This window comes from Tachysurus fulvidraco, chromosome 1 (assembly GCF_022655615.1).
Source record: "Tachysurus fulvidraco isolate hzauxx_2018 chromosome 1, HZAU_PFXX_2.0, whole genome shotgun sequence".
NCBI classification, from domain to species: Eukaryota; Metazoa; Chordata; class Actinopteri; order Siluriformes; family Bagridae; genus Tachysurus; species Tachysurus fulvidraco.
The window spans coordinates 2,924,914-2,939,036 of record NC_062518.1 but is presented as its reverse complement, the minus strand read 5'-3'; the positions used below and the strand labels follow the sequence as shown (position 1 = coordinate 2,939,036).

General features: G+C 43.1%; 1 protein-coding gene across 3 annotated transcripts in view; it reads left to right on the top strand.

Annotated features, from left to right (window-relative positions):
• The first annotated feature begins 9,438 nt into the window (after positions 1-9,438).
• fam189a1 (family with sequence similarity 189 member A1) overlaps positions 9,439-14,123 on the top strand; it is a 155,353-nt gene continuing 150,668 nt past the window's right edge. For 2 of the 3 annotated variants that reach the window (XM_027154138.2, XM_027154137.2), the window contains exon 1: positions 9,441-10,216. In XM_027154138.2, coding sequence (XP_027009939.2) covers positions 9,986-10,216 — 231 coding nt within the window. In that variant the 5' untranslated portion in view covers positions 9,441-9,985. Of the gene's footprint in view, positions 10,217-14,123 lie in introns of all 3 variants that reach the window. The other variant, XM_027154139.2, reaches the window with a different exon arrangement.

Genomic DNA, 14,123 nt, shown 5'->3' with positions numbered 1-14,123 from the left:
TATACACTATGGAGATGTTCATCATAGCCAGCTTTAGTGTCTCCTACAGGAGCCTGACTCACACATCTATTAAAGTCTATAAGCTAACTTCTCATAAACCTCCTGCTGATGTCATCCTCCTCTCATAGGGGATGTGGTAGCTTAGTAGTTTGGACTACCACCCGGAAGGTCATGAGTTCGACTCCTAGGTCCAAGTTGTTCTGGATAAGTGTGTCTACCAAATGCTGATGTGCTCAGCAAACTCTTGGTGAGGAAGTCATGACCTAATGGTTAGAGAGTTTGTCTCCTAACCCTAAGGTTGTGGGTTCGAGTCTCGGGCCGGCAATACCACGACTGAGGTAGCCTTGAGCAAGGCACCGAATCCTCCCAACTGCTCCCCGGGTGCCGCAGCATAAATGGCTGCCCACTGGTCTGGGTGTGTGTACACGGTGTGTGTATGTGTGTGTGTGTGTGTGTGTGTGTGTGTGTGTTCACTGCTGTGTGTGTGTGTGTGTGTGTGTGTGCACTTTGGAGAGGTTAAACACAGAGAACAAATTATTAACCAGCGATTAACACGATAATTAAAACTAGACTTATTTTAGATTTCATTTTCATTTCTAAATTGTTTTTTATTTATTTATTTATTTATTTATTTTTACAAATATACACATCCATTGGAACAGACAATCAGGAAAGAATAATAAGAAAAAGAAGTAAATAAATAAATAAAAACATTGCAGACATACTGTATACATACGTACGTAATCGCTCGTTAATAACATTGGCATGTATGTTAACGTTTACATTTTTTTTTCTATTACTTTTTTGTTTTATTACGTTTGACAGCAAAGAGAGAAAAACATCCATCAAGTGCAAGTGCTTGTGTTAAGTCAGTGGTCTAGACACTAGGGAAAAACCGACTTCGGTTAGGATTTAACATGCGATTTTTTGGGGGGGGAGGGGCACAAATTCTGATAGTATATCAAAACTAATGTCTACATATTTGTAATATATTGATATTAGTCTTAAACTTTGTAAACTTTAACACATGTACATGCATGTCATTATCTCGAGCACAAGATTTTCCTTGCACATGTCCTTGGTTTTAGGTTCAGTATTCTTGCAGTCTTTATTTATCTTATTGTTAGAGACTAGAACGGTATCTTGGGGTCTTGTTCACGAGTGAGGGAAGGATGGAGCGGGAGATCGACAGGCGGATCGGTGTATCTTCTGTACTGATGCGGTCGATATACCGGTCTGTTGTGGTGAAGAAAGAGCTGAGCTGCGAGGCGAAGCTCTCTATTTACCGGTCGATCTACGTTCCTACCCTCACCTATGGTCATGAGCTTTGTGTCATGACCGAAAGGACGAGATCCCGGATACGGGCGGCCGAAATGAGTTTCCTCCGCAGGGTGGCTGGGCGCTCTGTTAGAGATAGGGTGTGGAGCTCGGTCACTCGGGACGAGCTCAGAGTAGAGCCGCTGCTCCTGCACATCGAGAGGAGTCAGCTGAGGTGGCTCGGGCATCTGTTCCGGATTCCTTCCTGGACGCCTCCCTGGGGAGGTTTTCCGGGCATGTCCGACCGGGAGGAGGCCCCGGGGAAGACCTAGGACACGCTGGAAGGACTATGTCTCTCGGCTGGCCTGGGAACGCCTCGGTATCCCCCCGGAAGAGCTGGAGGAAGTGTCTGGGGAGAGGGAAGTCTGGGCGTCCGTGCTTAGACCGCTACCCCCGCGACCCGGCCCCGGATAAGCGGTAGAAGATGGATGGATGGATGGATGGATGGATGGATGGATGGATAGTTATTGCACAGTGAAATTCTTTTTTTCACGTATCTTTAATTTAATTTTGGAAGCACAAGGTCAGCCATGATACAGCACCCCTGGAGTGAGGGGTAAGGGCCTTGCTTAAGGGCCCAACAGTGGCAGCATGGCGGTAGCGCTGGAGTGCTGGGGCTTGAACCCTGATCCATTACCTCTAAAGGGTTTGGGATCATCTGCAACTAATACCTTTTCTCATCACACATTACGTAAGATTGTTCTCAGCCTTGTTCTGGATCATCTCAGCAGCGTGTACAACTAGTGAGCATAAAGAATCCTCAAGAGACGGATCTTCAGCCGAGTCGATACACGGAGCACCTTCACCATTAACTCCAGCATTCAGCAAGCAGAAATGAATTTGCTGAGCTTTTCTTTAAGCCATATTATGAAATAAACATAAATAACTCTTGCACTTAAGTCTCAGAGGGGAAGAAACACACACACACACACACACACACACACACACACACACACACACACACACACACACACACACACACACACACACACACACACATAAACACAATACACACACATAACATGCCACATACATTATTTTGTTGTGGATGGACAAAGACGTCCAGTGATCTCACTGTAACACTGACGGTAGCATCGCTAATCTAAAACATATGACGTCTCTATACAAATTAAAGTCTTTCCCGCTAGCGATGTTAGCCGCGTTACTGGAGAAGCCCAACATCCCGGGAAATAATAGGCAGAGAACTTAATTCAGACGGACGAGCTTTGCTTCTGCGCTCCGTCTGAGCGATTACAGCTGCTTTAAGTGATACAGGCAAGATGGATGACTTTAATGGGACTGAACCGAGTCCCGTCACACTGCGAACGAACGAGCGAGGCGCTGGAGACTGAGAGACAATAAGAACAAATGGTCCGTTTTCATTTTTCAGCCTCCATCAGAATCGTCTCTTTGCGTCTTTCTTGAATCAGATACGGTATTTGACGTTTGATTACCTTACGGCGATAACGTCACATCCCAAAGAGTTTCATTCCTCTCTCAAAATAGAACTTTCCTAACGATTATTCATTCTCATCTTTTTATTGGTTAATCGCTGCATATCATTTTGAGGAACATCTAGTGAAGAAATTATTCGTTCGTTCATTTTCTACCGCTTTATCCGAACTTCTCGGGTCACGGGGAGCCTGTGCCTATCTCAGGCGTCATCGGGCATCGAGGCAGGATACACCCTGGACGGAGTGCCAACCAATCGCAGGGCACACACACACACTCTCATTCACTCACACACTACGGACAATTTTCAGAGATGCCAATCAACCTACCATGCATGTCTTTGGACCGGGGGAGGAAACCGGAGTACCCGGAGGAAACCCCCGAGGCACAGGGAGAACATGCAAACTCCACACACACAAGGCGGAGGTGGGAATCGAACCCCCAACCCTGGAGGTGTGAGGCGAACGTCCTAACCACTAAGCCACCGTACCCTGAAACAAAGCATTGGACACTGGAGACTCCTTATGAAAAACTTGCAGCTGCACTAGTGTCAAAGCGATTTTATTAGAAAATCAATCAACGTCTTTTTGACCAAACAGAATCGAGAATTCAACAGTTTTATAAATGTATTTAAGCATCATGGGTAAAAAAAAAAAGTCCAGCGTGTGTCGATATGTGTAGGTTTTATCAACACACCGTATGCTTTATCTACGCAGAATCTATTTCGAGTCGTCTCTTCTGCGACAGGAAGATTGATAGAGTTTACCAGCCTCTTCGTATCCGTCTCCATCGATCCGTTCCTGGTTCCAGGTTCGTTCATTAGGATTGAACTCTAAAATTTTTAAGAATCAAACGGCACTAATGGAAAAGCGATTTGTCGTCCCCCCGTCACGCGTTCCTGAAAAGCCGTCCTCGAGAAATCGAACGAGCAAATTAAGGAAAGATTTAAGTACCGAGGAGGTTTTTGTCGATGCAGGTGAAGAAAGTAGACAGACGAGTTCTGTTTGTGTTCATACAACACAGAGAAATGATAATAATAACTAATGATTTATCTCCATCACCGACGTTCAGTAGAAATCACGGTTTACCGAATTATGTTCATAAAAGCTTACAGATAAAAGAACGAATAGAAAGAGTCGAGCTCCGTCTGAACTGTTGTGGTTTAAAATTGTTTTTAAATCGTTTGTTATTTTCGATTATAGAAATGAGAGCTGGATTAAGAAATATTTAAAAGATCCCACACCTCCATCACTTCTTTCATGTGTCCCAGTTGGGGGTTAGCACGTTGGCTTAGCGGTTAGCACGTTCGCCTCACACCTCCAGGGTCGGGGGTTCGATTCCCACCTCCGCCTTGTGTGTGTGGAGTTTGCATGTTCTCCCCGTGCCTCGGGGGTTTCCTCCGGGTACTCCGGTTTCCTCCCCCGGTCCAAAGACATGCATGGTAGGTTGATTGGCATCTCTGGAAAATTGTCCGTAGTGTGTGAGTGTGTGAGTGAATGAGAGTGTGTGTGTGTGTGTGTGCCCTGTGATGGGTTGGCACTCCGTCCAGGGTGTATCCTGCCTCGATGCCCGATGACGCCTGAGATAGGCACAGGCTCCCCGTGACCCGAGAAGTCAGGATAAGCGGTAGATAATGAATGTGTCCCAGTCGTTCTGAGCATGTCTTTGGTTATTAATTATTACGATTAATATTTTATTTGTCTATCGTCTATATAATATTTTATTGCCCTTGCCTCCCAGTAAATCCACATACAGCATGCACATTTCTTGCTGTGAGTCTAGGCTGTATGTTTTCACCTCAGTGCTCCAGTTGTGATTACAGACCCACTGTTCCATTACTATAATCCCTCTCTAAGCCCGGGTTTAATCCTCAATTGGCTTTTACCCTGTAATGTGCTGCTTCAGGCTTTGCACCAGCCAAGAGGTTCACTATAGAGCCAGTGCATGAGAGCGCAGGTTAACATGTCTGCTTGCGCGAGCAACATATTCAGACTGACAGCTAAAACGACGACCTCTTCCTGACCTTAGCACACGTCTAGACGGCCGCTGTCGTAGCCTGTAGCGTACAGCATCACTCAGAACACACACGTCTAACACGAACCCTGAGGGCTGTGGTGACAAAAGTCGTGACAAAATGAGAGGTCCACGTTTAAAAGTCACAAAATAATCACAGCGCAAAAAAAGAAACTTTCCATTGAGGTCAAAGCCAAACAGCTTATATAGTGTCACAATTAATGAATAACTTTAAGCTACTCAACCCAACATAAGACTTCACACCTGAGCTGTAACGGCATACAGTATATTTCACACCAGGTCTTTTATAGCGTTTGACGACTGAGTCCTAATTGAGACCAAAACCCTAAAAAGCTACTGGGGCAAAAGCTTCTTGCCATGGAGTGACAGCTGACATGCCAGTGCTACAGTGCCACAGGTGGAGAAGAAAGTCCCAAGCCAGAGAGTTGAGACTGGAGTCCCAAACCGTAGACGCCAAGTCAAGTCCAAGTCTAAGACGATTCAATCAGGGATGTGTGAGTTTAGGATTAAGGTGTTGGACTATTGATCAGAAGGTTGTCAGGTCAAATCCCAGGTCTACCAAGATGCAACTTCTGGGCCCCTAATCAAGGCCCTTAAGCCTCAATTACTCAGCCTAAAATGAGATCAAAATGTAAGTTGCTCTGGAGAAGGGTGTCTACCAAATAAAAGTCCAAAGTAATTTCAATCTCAACAAGCTATACATTTTTTTCCCAACGAGTGTTCATGTGCTCAGAAATCTCGCCATCTACAATCAAATCTGTGCCACCTCTGAACCGGCAGCCGGAGAAACGGCTCAGGGAAAAGAGTCAGCTGTACTTTAATTTTCCAAAGCGTGGGTGTTAAATCTTAGCTTGTGTGAGAAATGATGGAGTGTGTGTGTGTGTGTGTGTGTGTGTGTGTGTGTGTGCTGACTCATTCGATCAGCAGTGGATGCTCGTCTGCCAACTGCACTGGCATTCGAGCCTTAGAACCTGTGGGAGCGTCTGTCTGAGAGAAAGAGGGAAAGAAACAGAGACTGTAGAATTATGCATGCAACATCTCTCAGTTTGTAGATAAGCCTGATGAATCGCGCCCGCTGCCCTCTGAGGCTTGATTCCACATCGCTATTAATTAAAATATGAATTATGTGCCTTATCTGAGGCCTACGTCGATCTGCGCTCAAGGCGCTACAGAACTTGTTGCTATTCTGTATTTAAAGAAGAGCAGAGACGCTGGGATCCGTTCACCTCCACACTGCCTCTGTCCTTCACTCTGAGCCCTTCTTAATGCAATTTATTATGACGATAAATAGCAGGAGATCCATCAGCTCAAACATTCATGATCTGCTAGGCTTTGCTTAGCTCATCATCTCGGTCCACATCATGATGCTTTTATGACTTACCGTTATTTAAGCTTTGTGTCTGTTTCGCTCTATTCAACCTGAGCCTAAAAACGAGTTCCAGGGAACCGACACAATGCTGTGTTTTTATTTCTCTTTATGTGTCGTGTGATTGCTTCCACACACATGCTTGAAAGTCTTTGAGAAAAAAAACAAAAACAAAAAAAGCTTGATTTCTCTTCCACGTTCCTTCAAGGTTTGCTTATTTTAGAGTAAACAAATGAAAATGTTTGACTTGTCCAATAAGAGTCAGATGTTAGCCTTTACTCCGATGTTAGCACCGAACACGAAGCGTTTCATATGAAGGTTCTTTGTATTAGCATAAAACTTCAATTTATATAATCTGCAGTAAAATCAAGGGAGGGCATGGTGGCTTAGTGGTTAGCACGTTCGCCTCACACCTCCAGGGTCGGGGGTTCGATTCCCGCCTCCGCCTTGTGTGTGTGGAGTTTGCATGTTCTCCCCGTGCCTCGGGGGTTTCCTCCGGGTACTCCGGTTTCCTCCACTGGTCCAAAGACATGCATGGTAGGTTGATTGGCATCTCTGGAAAATTGTCCATTGTGTGAGTGTGTGAGTGAATGAGAGTGTGTGAGTGAATGCAGTAAAATTAGCAGGTACAGCACACAAAAATATCTCGCTTCAGTTTCTGCACATTTCGTTGTGTATAGTTTGTGCCAAACATCACGCAATTGTATTATATTACAATTGGAACATTAGCCAGACGTTAGCATTTGTTTACAAACCTGTAAGCTAAATCAAATGTTTAAGCTAAATAAAAGAATAAAAATCCACTCTCTTCATCTAGCCAACTCTTAAAAAAATTTATTTTTTTTTATTTGAGTTTTTGCTTCTAAGTAGAAAGATTTTTGGACTCTAAAACACACCAAAAGATTATGAACTCTTAAAGACACCAAATCCAAACCATTGCTCTTTTTTTTTCGATCTACTTAATACCTAGAACCTGTCAGGACTTAAAGGTGGGGTCTCTGTTGTTTGAGAAATGCTTCAGAAAACTGAGTCGTGACGACAAACAAAACAAAAACAAAACTAACGTGTAGCCAATGAGCAGAAAGGGGCGTGTCTCATCAATATGGGTGGAGAGAGTGTTCGGTGCGCATGTGTGACATTAGCAGAAAGCGGTTTTAACATCGACATGGAGGATAAAAACAAAGAAAGAAAGAGAAGAAAGTCTTACGATAAGGACAAGAAGTAGGACGTGTTAATATAGGATCAGCTTTCCAGTACTGGAGAGAACTGAACGTCTTCCGCGTGAAACAGAGCTAAACTTGTCTGGGTTATACTTGGGTTATACTCGTCTGGTGTATGTGTGGGTGGAGCTATCAATACAGGGGTAGGACCCATTTGGTTTAGGGGTGTGTTTGTTTTGGTGATTTCAAATGTCAACATTGGCTTTCAAACAACGGAGACCCCACCTTTAAATACTTGGCTAAACTCTACTGGTACTTGGTACAGGGTTCTTATTTTCTTAATAATTCCTTTTATACCCCTTTTTATTTGGAAAACAGAAGATTTTTTTAACGTATGGCAGAGAGATTTCGTCTGCTTTTTTCAGCGCGTCCGTCTCCAGCTGTTCCTATATTTCATATTAATGTAGCGTATCTTTCTCTCCGTCCATAATTCCGATGCCTTTCGTAATACACACGAAACTGCTCTTTCTGTCTTGCTCTCTCTCTCTCTCTCTCTCTCTCTCTCTCTCTCTCTCTCTCTCTTTGCCTACATTTCATATGGATTTTGTTTTCCTGTGATACGACCGCGTTCCTTCCCGAAGCAGCGGTAAAGTGAAGCATTTAGTGACAGCGGGAGAGTCTGAAGTGTGTTAAATCACCGCACTCCTGGCAACGAAGCACAGTGACAAATCTCACAGCACATCCATTTCCTCCCCATCTACCTCCACCTCGGTGCGTTGCTGGGACATTTTCTTAACTGGAGCAGGACAGGAGGGACAGAATGCAGCGAATAGAGGATAGAAGTTAGCGTTCCCTGATAGCGCAGTGTGGTGCTAGTGCTAGCAAACTATTTACATCCCAAAAAACAAATGCCTCTCAGTATATGAGTAAAGTGCCAATAATTCTGGAGCTGACTGAAATCTGTCATCAGAAGGGCATGTGGTAGCCTACTGGTTAAGGTATTGGGCTACCAGTCGAAAGGCTGTGAGTTTTATCCCAGGGCCACGAAGCTGCCACTGTTGGGCCCCTGTGCAAGGACCTTAACCCTCAGCTCTACAAAAAAAAAAAAATTAGATAATGTAAGTCGCTCAGGATAAGGGTGTCTGCCAAATGTGTAATGTAATTAAGTGTTTACAATGTCTGGGGGAAACAAGATATCGAGCTACTGTATAGTTTTACTCCTTCTAGCTGCAGTGGCACCTTCAGCATGTATGGATGAAGCTCTAAAAACAATTTACGATGAGGAGTCTCAGCTTAAGGGCCACTGACTAAACCTTCAATCCTCTCTAATTGAATTACAGGTCAGCTTGATGGTACACCAGTGATGTGGTTTAAGGTTTATTTCTCTGACTGTGTGGCTGGTTTCTCGTTTCCTCTCACAATGATCTGAACACGATGCTTGGATCATTCCACGCTTTGTGTGGAAAAACATGTCACATCCCGCATTAGCGCAATTGTGCAGTTCGCACGTTTGGCCTCTAGGTGGGGATATTTTAGAAGATATTTTCACACGTCTTACAACACAAATGCGTGTCAAACGGACCTCATTTGTAACATGACATTCCGTGCCATAAAAATGATGATAACAAATTATTATTATTATTGTTATTATTATTTTACTATAGCAGTGTTGAGTGCGGCTCATGTTTAATACAGACTCAAAAATTTTAGCCAATAATAATAATAATAATAATAATAATAATAATAATAATAATAATAATAATAATATTTAAAAAAAAAACATGAGCTTTCCGTCCTCAATGTCTTTGAGGCACAAGACAAGCAGTTACATTCCAGAAGCGTCTCCAAAATGCCCATGTGCTGAATATAAAGAGCATTAAAAGCCAGATATTCAGATTTCCTTCTGTCACTGACGATGATGGTAGATGGTGTTCGCGTCCTTGGTGCCAAATCCACTGCTGTGGTGTGTGTGTGTGTGTGTGTGTGTGTGTGTGTGTGTGTGTGTGTGTGTGTGTGTGTGTGTGTGTGAGAGAGAGAGAGAGAGAGAGAGAGAGAGAGAGAGAGAGAGAGAGAGAGAGAGAGAGAGAGAGAAACGCGCCATATGCAGCCTTTTAACACATACTGCATCACCTGATTGATGCGGACACACCATCCAGCTCACATCACCAAAAAGCGCTTAAATTCCCTTTTCATTTCTCTTTTTTTTTTCCATTTTGTTTCCATCACGTTATTTGTCACTTCCAACCAATGGTGACGGAAGGAGGACGATTGGTCTCTTTGGGAACCGTGAGGCTCTGACACGGATTTGATGGATCACCTTTAGTGCGCGCGTCCTTAAAGCGCACATTGTCCGATTTTTTTTTTTTACTCCCTCACCGGATAACGTTTCTAAAAAAACCTACTTTGGAGATACTTCATCGTCGTCTTCTCTTACACGTTAAGAGCAGCACGGGGAGACAGCACAGAGGAGCAGTGTAACGTTAAGGGAGAACGTTTCTCCCACCAATTTGTTTACGGAGAGAGCCCAGGATGCTCCGTGCGCACTCGCATCACGCTGCGCACCGGTCTTCATACGCTTGGATAACTGAATTCTAGATTTTGGAAGTACTGCATTGAAGTTTGCGAGTTGAACCTTGATTTCTTTGTCGTTGCGATCATGCCTGTGAACGCTATGCAGAGAGCAGGGGGAGGTTCTCTGAGTCCGGCGACGCTGTCCCGCAGCCTTTCCCGGCTCAGGGAGCTCCGAACACGGACTCGCCTCATGCTGTCGCTCGGTGTGGCGCAAATGGTGCTCGGGAGTCTCATTTTGGCTGTGAGCTTCGCCGCTTTGGCTCTTACTACCTCTCCCAGAGTCAGGCATTCCTGTCCTTTCTGGGCCGGCTTCTCGGTAAGTCTTATCTCACTGCCACTTGGGTTTCCACCTGCCTTTTTATTATTATTATTATTATTATTATTATTATTATTATTATTATTATTATTATTATTATTATTATTTTTAAACAATATTACCTACTAATTTCCCTGATGCTTACAACGAGACAGGACACATTTGAGTGTGTTTTAAAGTGCCTAACACTGTTGGGATTTGAGCTCACAACCTTCTAATCAATAACCCAAAGCCTTGATCACTGAACCACTCTCTCCGAATTAACCTGTCCGGTGGACCATCACTATTTGGTGTCCAACTGTGTTAGATGCATGTGTTCCAGTGGACTTTACTGTAAACACAGCATACAGGATTTTTCCTTTTGTATCCTGTATAAAACCGAGCAGTCAAACCCTGTTAAATATGAACAAAAAGATGACTGAAGAACACAAACTAAGCAATGAAAGGTACTGACTGAGTGTCTACTCATAGTTACAGTATCTAGCATATTGTCATCAGATTTAATTGTTTTATCACATCGACTCCAACACATAACTAGAGATATAACTAAGATATCTTTGATGCGTGAAAGAAGCAAGTCTGTCCTCCATCTAACAGCTTTGTTCAGATGGACACTGGGAAGTAATCTCGTTGTTATAGATCTGTAAACACTGCACTTCACGACAGAGTTTTATTAAAGCGAACAAGCAGCGCTCGGTTTAAAGTTGGCATTGTTGTCGGCGTGCGGTTTGGCAGGAGATCTTGCATGCTTTGTGAAATCCTGCCATAAATTAAATGCCCACGGTGAAGTGATGATGTGACCTGCCAACGTTTGCAGGAAAGTAATAAAAAAGCAGATGGAAAGCCATCCTGATGTCCAGCTTGTTTATATCTTTTCAAAACATCAGGTATGCAGGTGTTTAGGTATTTTGTGGACTTGCTAAGACTTGATATACCGCTATCTTTATGTCAAACTTTTTGTCAGGATGTTTTCAACTCAGCGAAGCTGCCTGTGGTTTAGTACTTTCGTTTTCATGTCATGTCCAAGGTCAACATCTGCTACAAGCAGGGGATTTCCGGGAAGACAAAGAAGGTCAAAGAGGGCTGGAAGTGATGCAAATCCGTTTAGTTCCAGCGGCATCCCCGGGCCTTGTGAATAGATCAGGAATCGTCTTCCTTTATTCCTTCATGTCTTTAAGCAGATAAGACCGTGATCACTTTTTATCAGCTGGCTAACATTATTTGTATGTTTACTTTCCTTTAGATTACCTTTCTTTTCTTTTTTTTTTTTTTTTTGGCTGTTATTTGCACGAACGCTTGTGCAACATCAGGGCCATTATTCTACATTCCATCTGCAGCATTACTGGGCACTTGGGCTTTTGTTTCGTTTGTTTATTTATTTGTTTATTTATTTTTTGGAAAGCAACTACTTGTTAATTAGAAATTATACCTCAGTGGACCCTGATTAAATCTGACGGTGTGGATTAGTTTACTGTTTATTGCAGCTCCGACTGTAGTTCCAGCTAAAGTCCAGACCGCAAGTTTCTATTAATGATAATCTCCAGTCATTTAAATCAATCAGCATCAAAAATGGCTATGAACAGTGTTTAAATATCGTAAACAAAACGTCTGATTTTAGCTGAACGCTAATCGGTTTCGTAGCAGCACCCGAGGCGTCGGTCGAATTGGAAATAGAGCTCCAAAGTCGGCTAAAACGGCCGACTGCTTTGTGGTTTATGTTGCGGTTGTGTAACTATATATCATATAGTACATGTCAGTCATTGTATCGTCACTCTCGGGTGTCTCAGGTTCTCCAAGGTACTGTAAAACCCGAACATCCAGCGTGGTCTGTATATTTTACCTCAGTGGGCTCGACAGATTGGGACCTGTGGTGTGCAAACAGTTACATGCATAATTAATTAATTCAGTGCTGATTTGCATGATGTGAATCTCACATTCCCATGATGAACATCATCACATTTTTACATCGTGATGCATCCTTACACCTCTAGTAACAGCTCATTAACAGTGAATCATCTACATCACCTAAACCTAATAATAAACAGTCAAACGATTCAATTCAGTTTTATTGCTATAGCACTTTTAACGATGGACGTTGTCTCAAAGAAGCTTTACACGACATAAGAAACATAGTAAAAAAGTTTAAGATGAATATTAGACTTCTATTTAAATGTGTTTGTATTTATCCTTAATGAACAAGCCTGAGGCGACCGAGGCGACTGAGACGAGGAAAAACTCCCTTAGAAAAAAGAGGAAGAAACCTCGAGAGGAACCAGACTCAAAAGTGAACCTCATCCTCATTTGGGTGACACTGAAGGGTGTGATTATAAACTGTTATAAACACCAGAGAGTGAGTGTTATTATGAATAATGTCCTTTCTACAGTCTGATAATTGTGTATTGATGAGGAGGTTGTCGTCCTCAAACACCACAGGGAGTCGGTATCTTCTCACTGAAGGTCCGGAATCTTCATGACTGGATCAGGTACGATCTGTAGATGCCTCAGGATGGGTAGAAAAAGAGAAGCAGGTGGAGAGGAATTAGCGTAGCTAATACTCTCACTCATTTTCTACCGCTTATCCGATACTACCTCGGGTCACGGGGAGCCTGTGCCTGTGATCTCAGGCGTCATCGGGCATCAAGGCAGGATACACCCTGGACGGAGTGCCAACCCATCGCAGGGCACACACACACACACACTCTCATTCACTCACACACACACTCACACACTACGGACAATTTTCCAGAGATGCCAATCAACCTACCATGCATGTCTTTGGACCGGGGGAGGAAACCGGAGTACCCGGAGGAAACCCCCAGGGCACGGGGAGAACATGCAAACTCCACACACACAAGGCGGAGGCGGGAATCGAACCCCGACCCTGGAGGTGTAACAACTAAGCCACCGTTCCCCCCAGCGTAGCTAATACTGTACATAATATTAACCAGCACTAGATGATAATGTGCAAATAATTTTTTAATGAAAGAAAACACCGAATCGTCGATAGAGTCTCCAGTGTCAAAGTCTTAAGGATGCTAATGCTTTGATTTTCTCCTTCTTATAAACTCCACGAGTGAATCAGAGGATGGTGAGGGAATGTTTTAGCTCATATATGTTCATATAGCTCTTATAATTCCATAAGTCATTTGTTTCCCAAAAAAAGTCCTCTGAGGTTCAGTGTAACTAAAAACGATAAAAAAATGAACTCTAATTAATTAATTAATTAATTAAAAATAGAATATTTGGTAAATTGCCGAGGTATAATGGGAATAAACACTTCATTCTATTCTTGTCGTGGATTGTTTCCCTCTAAAAGCACGGCATGGAGCTCGTCTTTCTCTTTCTTAATGAATATTAAACATGAAACTGTTTAAAATATTTCTTCATCATTGTGGAAACAAATAGTAAATTATCTTCTATTATAAATTATTCATTCGAAGTGTTTAAATCGTGAAATATCGGCTGCCGCCTGGTCTACACGGTGGAACATAAACACTTTTTGATACTTATTAAAGGTATTAAAGCTGTACAAAGTGTTTTCCCTTATTTATATTTTATACATTATTCATTGCATAAATTTATACAGAAATTTATCCCGACTATAATCCAGGCACGTGGCTGCAGACGGTCAGGGGCCGCGAGCCGACGCCGCTCTGTCCGAGAGAGATACGAGACATCTGACTTCACCATCCAATGTAAAGAGCAGCAGTGTGTGAAGTATGAGCTCCACATGTCCATTAGAAAATATTTATGAGGCAACACTTCTAAGATTTTGTGCCTGAGACCCCCTTCGGGGCAGAGAGACGCATCAGAGGCACACAGATGGGGGGCAGGAAAGAGATGTGTGGAAGCATATAGATGGGAGAAATGTGTGTTTGTGTGTGTGTGTGTGTGTGTGTGTGTGGTG